Genomic DNA, 10,710 nt, shown 5'->3' on the forward strand with positions numbered 1-10,710 from the left:
CAATGCACTAAGGTTGCTTCACGACGTACGTCTTACTTCAAATGATTTATTACAACTATACCGCTACAGTCATACCTTTGTAAGGTGTACCCAATTGGTTCTCAACTGAAGCCATTCGAAAGATGTAGCCATTTATTAATCTGACACGTTTTTAAAACGAAGCCCCCCCCCTGTAATCATGGTACTCTGTTTTATGGATTTGTGTGTAGCACATACTCTGATTTACACAAAGCCGTGCTTCGCCTGGGACAGCTCTGGATTTTAATTTGCGGTCCGCATAACATACAACAATAGGTAGATTCTTGCTGCGGTACTGCTCTCATCTTTTCTTTAATAGGGGTAGTCAATGTCCACAGCAGCAGCTCAGTGTTTTTCGATTCGGCAAGTCGGATTTTTTTCGGGGCTGTGACTGGCCAGAAAAAAATCCGCTAATGGAACGAAAAGTCGTTCCGGTCGATCGGCAGCAGCAGCTCACTTTTTTTCTTGCAGTCCAAAGGTCGAACAGGGCCGCAATGGCCACGTGCGAGCAGGAGACATGCCGCTGCGTGGAGAACCACTGCTGAAGACTCGGTCCTTGTCTCCTACGATGTCAGCAGTTGCCATTAGACTATGCTACTTCTCAGGGAACACAGTACGACAACAACTTGTCTACACGGGCAAAGAGGCTGGCTTTACTAGAGGCACTTAGCACTGCAGTCTGCTCGGCAAAAGGCGGAATGAACTATTTGAGTGCCGGGCGGAACTCGTACTTCACCTGTCAACGCGATTCTAAAGTCGGAGCGCAAGGCCTCAGCGCAACCAGTCCGAAAGAGTCCCCTGGCACAATGACTAAAGCTGCGCGCAGCTCTCACAGCACCTCCTGGCTCGCTGTCGGCCGTGGCATCTGAAATCTTGATCTGCTGCTGCGCAGAGCAAAACGGGGGTGATCAAAGCTCTCTGCTCGCGATTGGTCAATAAACTTTTTGACAAAAAAGAATTAGTTGCTGCTGCAGACATTGACAGCCCCTAATAACAGGAAATAGGTAGTTAGTTGTTGCATCCACTGCCATACTGACACTGATGGATTCTCTTGAATTCGTTGGCGTCTGGCTTCCATTTTGTATGAAAACTTTTGCGTTTCTTGTGCGTTTGTGTGCACACGAATTCGTTTTATCCCTGGTGACCACTGTTGTTCTGAGCGACAATCCAGTTCTCACGAATTTGTTGGCGTCAGATAGCTACCGTAACGCACGAAACTCAATGCCACCCCGTATCACTGACGCAACACGAATCTGGTGGTGGTGGTGTGTGTGTGTGTGTGTGGGGGGGGGCAGCAAAATATCTACCGCGAGAGGGAATGAGACCGCGCGTGTCGGAGACACTTATCCCCTCCCTCCCCCCAAGTTCGGGACCACGGACAGCGTCTCGTTGTACGTGGGTACCTCCACCACAGCTGCAGAAGGAAGGTGGGCGGTTAGCGGCCACTGTGTACGTTATCCGCAGGAGTTTAAAGCGGGACTATAGACCAGCTGTATCAGCGCCCTGTCGGTGTCGCTAAACTGCACAACATCGCAATACTCCGAACTAGGACTGCACGTACGGTTTCTAATACATTCACCGAATGACACTACAGTGGAGATAACACTGTTTTTGATTGTGCACTTGAGTCTACATTTGTTTGCGTATGTACTGGTGTTACTACTAACCATGCATTGGCGTGATCTACAACGGTTTTCTCGAATGTCATTAAGGTCATTCAACCATTGGAGCTGATTCCTGCATCATTGACATGGTTTTGGCGTGGCGTCGCTGATAGGAAGCCTTGACGATATATTTTGATGCATCTTGCACGCCTGCTGGACACAACGGTTGCTTCTGTGAATTTTGTTTTGTATCTCATCTTATTACAACGGTGTTTAGATAATATCTTTCACTTCCTACTCCTGTGATCGCAACTTGCTATTCGCAAGAAGCAATGCGGACTGATTCACGCCATGGCACCAGTGCTACATGTTGGAACATCGTAATCTAGAGATTATTATAAAACGCGTGCTTTTGTAAAAAAAATACATTTTTAGTTACAAGGGGAAGTCCGTCGTGGTGTTCACTAGTGGGAAGACCATGACATCTATCATGCTCGTTGCGTTCTGGTTGCTGGAGTAAATGAATTCGGCCGCTTCAACTACTTCAATTGTGTAAGCACCGACGATATACCTATACATCTCCACATTCCTTTGGCTTAGGACGCCGTATTTGGCTGTCTGCACCTGGTTAAGGCCTTCAGCGTTCGAATCAGCGCAGGCATGGTGTCCAACTTGGAGCCCTTGGAGTCCAAGGGATTTAGCTCCAAAAGTCGCACACCACTTGATTAAGTGCGATCACAAGATTGTCACACATATGATTGTCGTTGTTTCGTAGGCAGTATCTACGTCTTTGTATTGGATCGTAGGATTTTTGGTCTACGTTTTTTCTGACATCTTAAATGGGGAGAAGGCGAATGACTTGACGTTTGTATTGCTGCTGATTTGTGACTGAGTGGCGTGTGTTTCGTTAGAGTAAAATCCGACGGGAAATAGTCTACAGCGATTGGCACAAACGCAAGTACCAAACGCCAAGCCAACTTCGCGCGCTTCTCGCACTCGCAGCATGCCGAACAGCCTCTCTTCCGACTCGTCAGTCACCACCCACTCCGGCAGCACTCCCAAGCGCTTCCAGACCGCAGCAACAGCCTCAAAGGACGCCTCAGTGTCCGCAGCAGTCACCCGTCGCTCAACGACCAGTACGTACTCCCCCAACACCGCCACAGCTGCCACTTCGGCTGCTGTAGCTGCTACCTTGAATTCTGCTAAGGATGTCAATGCCATCGCCACTCCGAGCTCGAAGCCCACAAATTGAACCCCCGTGCTCGATGGCGCCGGGGATGTGTCTCAAACGTGGGGCAAACCGAGGCCCTGTAGCAAAGGGACAAAGTGCACCTCGGGCGTGGACAGCACTGCCACTCCAGCGGTTGCTACAGGAGCTAAGGAGTCTACAACAGACTACGTCTACGAGTTGGCTGGTCTTTAGATGATGTGCAAGACCGGTTTAATCGATGCGGATCAGCTGGAGATCTGTACCTTGGGCGTGTTGTTACTGGCTCCCGCTTAATCGTGCAGACTTTCAGTCCGTCCTCCCCATTTAAAGACAATCAAGATTCTAGTATGCGTAACTGTGTAGATGGAATGTTCCCCGCACTTCACATGACTAGCACCTTCAAGATAACTTAAATCTCTGCGTAGAATCTCTCGTCTGTCGTGTTAACTACCACGGGGAGACATTGCCAGCTTCTCACCCGCTGCTTTCAACGTTCTTGTTTCGATGGGCATGTCTTCGCGGATGATCCAACGCACATGTAGACCTGTACAAGCAGCTACATGCAATGCAAAACTCTATTGACAACTTCCCACCAGTACTTTCGGAAGGAATCAGCAACCTAATTGAGGAAAAGGTAGTTGCAGCTGGAAATATTACCAAGGAGCTGCTCGAATCGACCATTGATAAACTACTTGCACGCGCAGGGATGGCGCATCCTCCAGCGATAGCAGCCTCTAGTGATGGGGACATAAACACCCACCGAACAGTACACTACTATGACCGGGAATTTCATCTACTTCCGCAGTTTTTTTAGTTTTCTAATCCTGGTCCATTTAGAGCATGGAGACTGTGGTGGTTCAGCGATTCCCACAAAGACTATCCTCCATTTAAACCTATTCGAGTACATGATCTACCTAGCAAATCACTGCACAAAACTTTCTCTGACTGGACTGTCATGATACGGCACATTCAAACAGCAGCCGTGTCGGCTGGATTGGCTATTCCACCGAGTATGTCTTAGCAGCAGGTAGATGAAGTTTTACGTGTAGGAATGGACTAACTGGCACCTCCGAAGAGAAGAAGACGCGTAGCAGAGTTGCCAGTCACTACTATCGTTCAGCTTGTGAGGGAGGCGCGGCAACAGCAAGTTCGGACTTCTTCAACATCCACACCACAGCTCAAACGGCATCGTTAGGGTAATTTGACCAATAAAATTCATTTCCTTCATCGGAGGATTATTTTCCTACGAATTTGTCAGATAAGTGAATAATACACGACACACGGTTAGGAACGATAGCACTACTACTTAGTAAGTTGAGAAGACCAATAATCGGTTCTTATTCTCCACTGCCCTACTGCCCTAATAGGGGGCGGGTCAGAAGCTCCTACATTTTTGTACGAATGAAGGGCTTGAGCGTAGAGACAACGATAGAAAAAGGTAGCTTTATAAAAACAGAATAATGTGACACTAACTTCAGCATTCTCCAACTCCATGTTGCTCGAGAAGAGAATTATCCGACGGATGTCACTTGTGTAGGCAGATAAATCATTTGTCACAGGTATTAGTGTGGCTTAGAGGTATGCAAAAGAGTAGGGCCGTGTTCGACTTGTGCAGCTAATAACTGGATTGAGGCGTAACCATCTGCTTCACCTGCAAAATAGCAATTTAACGGTAAACGTAAAGTCGAACACAAATATGCGCAAAGAGCTGCATTATCCCTAAATGACTAATTCCGAAAACAGGGTAGGGCTGTAGGACTACGACTATTATAATATACGGTTCAGCAAATTAATAGCCCTCCATCTTAAGTTTTCGGATAAGTCATTGTAAGCGAGAAAACCCCGAATGACCGGGTGATTGGTAACATTCGGACTTTCTCGTCCTCTGTGGGCTGCTAACTTGCCTATAATCTGAGTTTTAACTTTAGCACAGGTCATTGCAAATCCCACCCGGCACCGTAGTCTCGTGTTCTCTGGATTTTATCCAGAGTCCTTAGGTGGATGCCACTCAGGTGTCATTATTTTCCAATCGAAATACCTGTAGCATATGCTTCGTTCGGTTCGGTTCAACAGGCGCTTGGCAGGACTATGATGTTCAATTACCTGTGCTCAAATCAAATTATGCTGGTGTGCTGACCCATCCAGTTTTTATTAAGTTAATTAAAAACCCTATTATTTCAAATAACTTGTACTCGAGTATAATACCTGTGACAGGTAATGTATCAGATCACTCGAGCGACATCCTCGGATTTTTTCCCGCATTCAGGCAACATGCGGTCCTCGTGGAGGTGAGGCGTTGAGGTGGTCAGCGAGCGGGTCCCGGGGAAAGAGGGGCAGGTGGACCAGCCCATCGGTCAGAGAGCTTCGGCCAAGTATTCTCGTGGCACTCGTTTGTCGCTGGATGTCGTCGCAGTGACTATTCCAGCCAGCCTGTCGCTGCTTCACTGCGCGTGCTGCAGATTGGTCTACCACTTCCTGGGAGCTAAATGGTATACATGTAGTGGGGACGATATCGTCCCCAACGAGGTGACTGCATGGCCGGCGTTTGTCGGCGGTGGTGCCCTTCGTTTCAACATCCATGCAATGCCAAACTCAATCGGACAGAGGCAAACGCCGCGTTTGTGTCGTTCATCTACAGCTACAGATTCGTTGCAACCAGTACCAACACTGAACTGAGCTACGGCAAACTGGAGTGAGTGGCTACATAGACACTCCGTCGTTGTCATCTGTGTACCTTGTGTGTGTTCATCGTAGTATTAATATTCATTTACCGTCGTCATCGCTCAAGTGGATACAAAAGTCAACAACATGGTATCAGATCAATCCAATAGCCCAGTATTTCATCGGCAGCGTTCGCCCGCGAGCCACCAGCACGTGCAACAACCACAACATTCGCAAAATTTGGTCTTCAGCGATACTGCCTCGAACGACGAAACACTTAGGCAAGAATGGGTTGTGAAATGACGACGTGATCACTGCCAAGCGTATTCCGCGAGACAAAGTTCACGTACTGAAGCTTCTGGGGTGTTTGGAGAAGTGTAAACTGGAGTCTTCATCCCGGAGTCTTCATCCACGAACGCTTGGCCGTGAGAATGCTGCCTCCACAAACTCGCGGCGATATGCCTCACATGAACGAGTTCCTGTCCGAGGCGAATATGGGAGTAGTACATGCGCATCGTGTGCTTCGTCGGCGTCGCGTGGGACTCGCTGTCGGACGTGTGCGTGGTGCTCGAGCTCATGGACGGCGGCGACCTGCGTTCGCTGCTGGAGCTGTACATCGAGTCGGGCCACCTGGTCGGTTTCGACAACGAGAAGATCACCATCCCGCTGCACGTCTGCCACGCCCTCGTGTACCTGCACTCACTGGCGCCGGCGATCATCCACCGCGACCTCAAGGTTACCTCCCACATGGGTCGTATACGGAACTGATCGGTCGGTTTTATGATCCGACGGATGTCGCACCGATGATCGGGTGTGGGATCGGGAAACTGGGGATGGAGAGTGGCTCAGGGCAGGCAGTGTTGGGTGCTGAATCAGTCGGGAAGTTGCGTCAAAGGGCTCACGTGACATGGTGGAAGGCGCTAGTGCAATCGAGAAGGACGAGCGAGCGGGGGCCGTGGTGCTGGATGGCGAGGGTACCCTTCGAGCTAAGAACGTAGCAGAAGTGCCTTATGATGGCGACGGGCAAGCGGCCCGGCCAGCTGAACTCACGGGCAGCAACGCCCCAAGACGTGCTGAGCGTACGACGTGTTTCGTGAAGGGTACAAGTACACTCGCGCTTGGGCTTCTTCGCGTAAGTTAGTTTGTCGGTGTTCTAAGTATCGAGCGAGCTGCAGTGGCAAAATGGAGTTTACGATTGCATCAATGGGCTACTCGTGCGTCCGGACGCATACGTGCAGCGAGACAGACGTAGCTAGCTCCGGCGCCAATGTAGAAGCTGAAATGAAGGCCCAAACTGACCTCTTAGCGATTGAGCATGTTGCATGGCCTGTGCGTCGTGTCTGGGAGGAGCATCAGCGCCGCTACTACTCAACGGATGTCGTGTGTGGCCTGTCGGAGCAGCAAGTGATACGGAGCGTGCACCATGCAAGAAACCATCATTATTCGGGCAACGTACACGGCTCTATCGAGATCCCGTCTCTCTTACTATAGCACGGCGGGGCGCTGTGACGTTTTTTTTTTTTCTTTCAACTTCACTGTATGTCACCAAACCGTGATGACTTGACTAAGCCCACGCGTGTTCTGGGTTGGGCGCACCCTGCCTCCATCGGGCAATGAAGCGTTACGCTATACCAGAGGAGAAGTGTCTCATTGCCATGACGCAGGGTGTGTTAGACGCACTGACTGGGATTCAGCATGATCAAGTTGAGCGGGGCATTAAGTGGGTAAGGCGTGATATCAAGCGGCGATGCACTATAGCTGGGGTGGCCAATTCTGTAGGAAAATGGGGAGAGTTCTGGGGATATTTTGAGCGCACATGGCTTGAACAGTATTCCATGGAGGTCTGGCATGTGTTTGGGCTGGACAACGAACTAATCGCGAGGACTAACATTCCGCTCGAGCGGTTTTAACCGCGAGTTAAATAATAGGCTCCCAACGCCTCATCCCTCTGTGGCGACATTCGTCACGGCGATTAAGACGATCTCACACGAGTATGTGCGTCGTTTCGCTAACGTTCCTCGTGGCTGTGGCCGTTCCCGACGAGTTGCTAGCGATGTAATCCAGCTTCCTGGAGCCATCGACATTCCTACCGACGAGGGGATGGCTGAGGAGGTGACTCCCTCCGACACCGCCACTGGTTCAGGCGCCACTGTCACCCTATAGATATTGTTCCGTAGCTACTAGCACGTTTCTATAATGCAGTAACTTCCCTAATACACACTTGCTTCACCGTCAAATCGATCAGTTCACATGCCTGATCCGCATTCCTGATCGTGAACTAGATTAGGTCGGTATACGTACCAAAATAAATTTTTCCGACCTCAAGTGCGCAACGTCCTGCTAAGCAGCACCTGGCGGCCAAGATGACGGACTTCGGCATCTCTCGCGAGCGCCTGGACCGCACCATAACGGCGGGCGTCGGGACGTCGCGCTGAAGGGCACCGGAGGTCATGTTTGGGGAGATCAACGACGACAAGACTGACGTGTTCTCGTTCGACATGCTGCTGTCAGAGTTCGATGTGCATTCGCTGCTGTACGCGTCCGTGAAGGTGGTGGTGGTGGGGGGGGGTCTGGCAGTCAGCCGTTGTTGGACACGGCGATCCTGCAAAAGGTCAGTGGGGACACTTTGTGTGGAGTTCTCGTCGTCAGGACCCTCGTCGATAGAGATGCCTGAACTTGGTGAGGCTTGCGTGAGCGTAGACCCAAATGAGCGACCCAGTGCAGCGGAGGCGCTGTACAAGCTGCAGGCAAGTGGTGTCTCGAGTGATGGGCTAGTGCGGTGTAGCGGGATCCGCGAAATCTGGGAGATCGCTAGATCCAACTTCCCAACAGCGCCCGGACACCGACTAACGGAGGGGTCCCCCGATGATCCGTGATCTGTGCTGAACTTCTCACCTTGTGTACCCGTTGGTAGGGCTGGATCTTGCTCCTCTGGCAACTTCCGAAGAGTCCAAGCGGTGGAGAAGGAATGTCTTGGCGAGACGCGGGGATCCGGGTGGAGCAGCGCGGAAATCCTCACGCTGCTCGCGGTATATGCTCCAGATCCAACACCCGTGTACTTGGATGTGGCGGCATGGATCTGGATCCAGCCGAAGGGTTGCCTTGGGTGTGCTTGTGGCGCCTTTTCTTGCCTTCGCAGGTCTTCCTTTGTCGTACTTGCCGTCTCCTATCACGGGATCTTGGGTTGTGAGAGCTGAGTGGATCCGCCGGCCAAGTAGGTAAATCCGGTGGATCTTGGATCTAGGCTTAGGATGGATCTCTAGGAGGTTGGATCTGGCCAATATATTATCCAGAATTAATTACCAACACTAGATTTCCTACCGCTAACCTCTCTACGCCGTGTCGGGCCAATGCAGTTCCTGGATCCAGGCGAGGGAGGGAGGTCTTGCGATGTCCAAAGCAAATTCAGGTCTGATTGCCGTTAAGTTCGGTCCAATCCCAAAGTCCTATCATCCATATGGATCCTATCTTCCCATCACTGTCTACCGACTCTACATGGCCTGTCTACCGTCCTTGTGTGTCCCTTGATTACTTCCGCCAGGCCCCAGCTGTAGATCCACCGCATAACTCCAGATCCAGGTTGGATCCAGGAATCAGACCAGATCCAACTGATTCTGGATCCAGACTGGGCCTGGATCCAAATTCATCTAACCCTTGGATCTAGCCTTCCCATGCCCCGTACTGCCTTCAGGAGCCCTTGAATGTCATATCCACACACTTCATGTACTTCTTTGCGTCCTCCATAGCCCATATCCACGCCTTGTAATAATCTGCTGTCGCCCCTTGGATCTGGATCCAGCTATGTCAGTCTTCCCGTTTTCTGACGTGGTCCGGATCCCTCATGATCACATTTCCCAATTCTTCGAGAACCACTTCACCACAACCGCCTCCTGCTCGCAGTCGTTGCCGCCCAACGGCATCACTGCCCGCACACTTCGCCACTTCGTACTCTCCGTCTGCCTTGCGCTATGTCGGATCCGCGGCCCAGATCCTCGCGGGGCTCCCTGGGCCACAGCACTTCCGCCGCTAATCACGCAACCAGCCCGGATCCAGGTCATACCCGTTCGGCTTCGGTGCCCGGCGCGATCCCAACTCGAGACGAACTGGCGGCGGATCTGCGCGCTGCCTTGGGCGCGCGCGACGCTGCCATCCGGGAGCAAAAGAAGTCGCTTCGTTGCTTCTGCGCCAGACGCAGGATCTGCGCCGTGCCGAAAGGCATCTCCAGGAGCAGGCCGCCGAACTGCAACGCCTCCATGTCGAGCTCGCCCGCGTTCGCCGCGCGGCTGACCCAGCTAGCCATGGGGCCGACCAGGTCCAAGGGTTCCAGATCCAAGGGCTCCAGATCCATGTGGCTCACCAGACGCGTGATCTCCAAGACCTCGAACGTCATCTTGACCGGGCGGTACGCACATGGGCGCACTTGGCGAAGGGCAACGAGCGCTTCGCCACTGAGGTGGATCTGGCCGAGGCCGAGATCCAGGATCTCCAGGAGCAGCACCTGGCTGCGGCGCGAGACCGAGACCATCTCTCCTACGACTTGGACGTCACAGAGGGCAGCTTGGACCGCACCAGGGAGGCTCTGCGTCAGGCCGACGAGGAACTCGGATCCATGGATCCAGATCCACCGTCCCGCCACCAGCACATCGATGACCTTAAGAAGGAGAAGGGTCGGGCCCTCACGGCCGCGGATGAGGCAGTCCGCGAGCGGACAGATTCCAAGAGGATCTCCGCGCTTACAAACGGATGCATCGCGAGGCTAGATCCGAGCTGAAGGTTAGCCCAGATCCACCGTAGCGTAACCTTGCGTAATGCATATACATCCTCGTCATCTTGCACTTCCCCCGTTTCGCCTGTCCAACTTGCCACGAGGCGCATCTCCACTCGCGATGGCCAAATCCTCATGCCCATCCCAGGTCTGGATCCGAGTTCTCCAGATCCATCCTGGCTTGGATCCACGTTCGCCCGACTAGTCTACTCCTGGATCCAATTCGCCAGATTCAGTCTACAATTCTCCTTCCTTGCCTGGATCCACGTTCTCCAGATCCAATCTCACCTGGATCCAATTCGCCAGATCCGGTCTACACCTCATGAGTGGATTTGAGCCCTGGGGCTCGGATCTCTTCACGGGTCTTCTTCCTTTGCTCAGGCTTAGTGCTCGTAGCTCTATATCCATCATCAAAAATATAAAATACGCAGTTCCCTTTCCACCGATCTGCG

General features: G+C 51.9%; 2 protein-coding genes across 2 annotated transcripts; both read left to right on the forward strand.

The window, feature by feature from the left end:
• Nucleotides 1-6,000: 6,000 nt before the first annotated feature.
• Nucleotides 6,001-6,261, forward strand: IUM83_13092 (TKL protein kinase; the record flags this gene model as incomplete). The annotated part of the gene is made up of 1 exon (XM_067937751.1): nucleotides 6,001-6,261. One exon carries the CDS (start codon nucleotides 6,001-6,003, stop codon nucleotides 6,259-6,261), a length of 261 nt encoding a protein of 86 aa, XP_067795686.1.
• Nucleotides 6,262-7,943: 1,682 nt separating this feature from the next.
• On the forward strand, nucleotides 7,944-10,264 carry IUM83_13093 (TKL protein kinase; the record flags this gene model as incomplete). Its single annotated transcript, XM_067937752.1, has 2 exons — nucleotides 7,944-8,042; nucleotides 9,923-10,264. 2 exons carry the CDS (start codon nucleotides 7,944-7,946, stop codon nucleotides 10,262-10,264), a joined length of 441 nt encoding a protein of 146 aa, XP_067795715.1.
• Nucleotides 10,265-10,710: the final 446 nt, after the last annotated feature.

Source organism: Phytophthora cinnamomi (genome assembly GCF_018691715.1).
Source record: "Phytophthora cinnamomi strain GKB4 chromosome Unknown Contig19, whole genome shotgun sequence".
NCBI lineage: Eukaryota > Oomycota > Peronosporomycetes > Peronosporales > Peronosporaceae > Phytophthora > Phytophthora cinnamomi.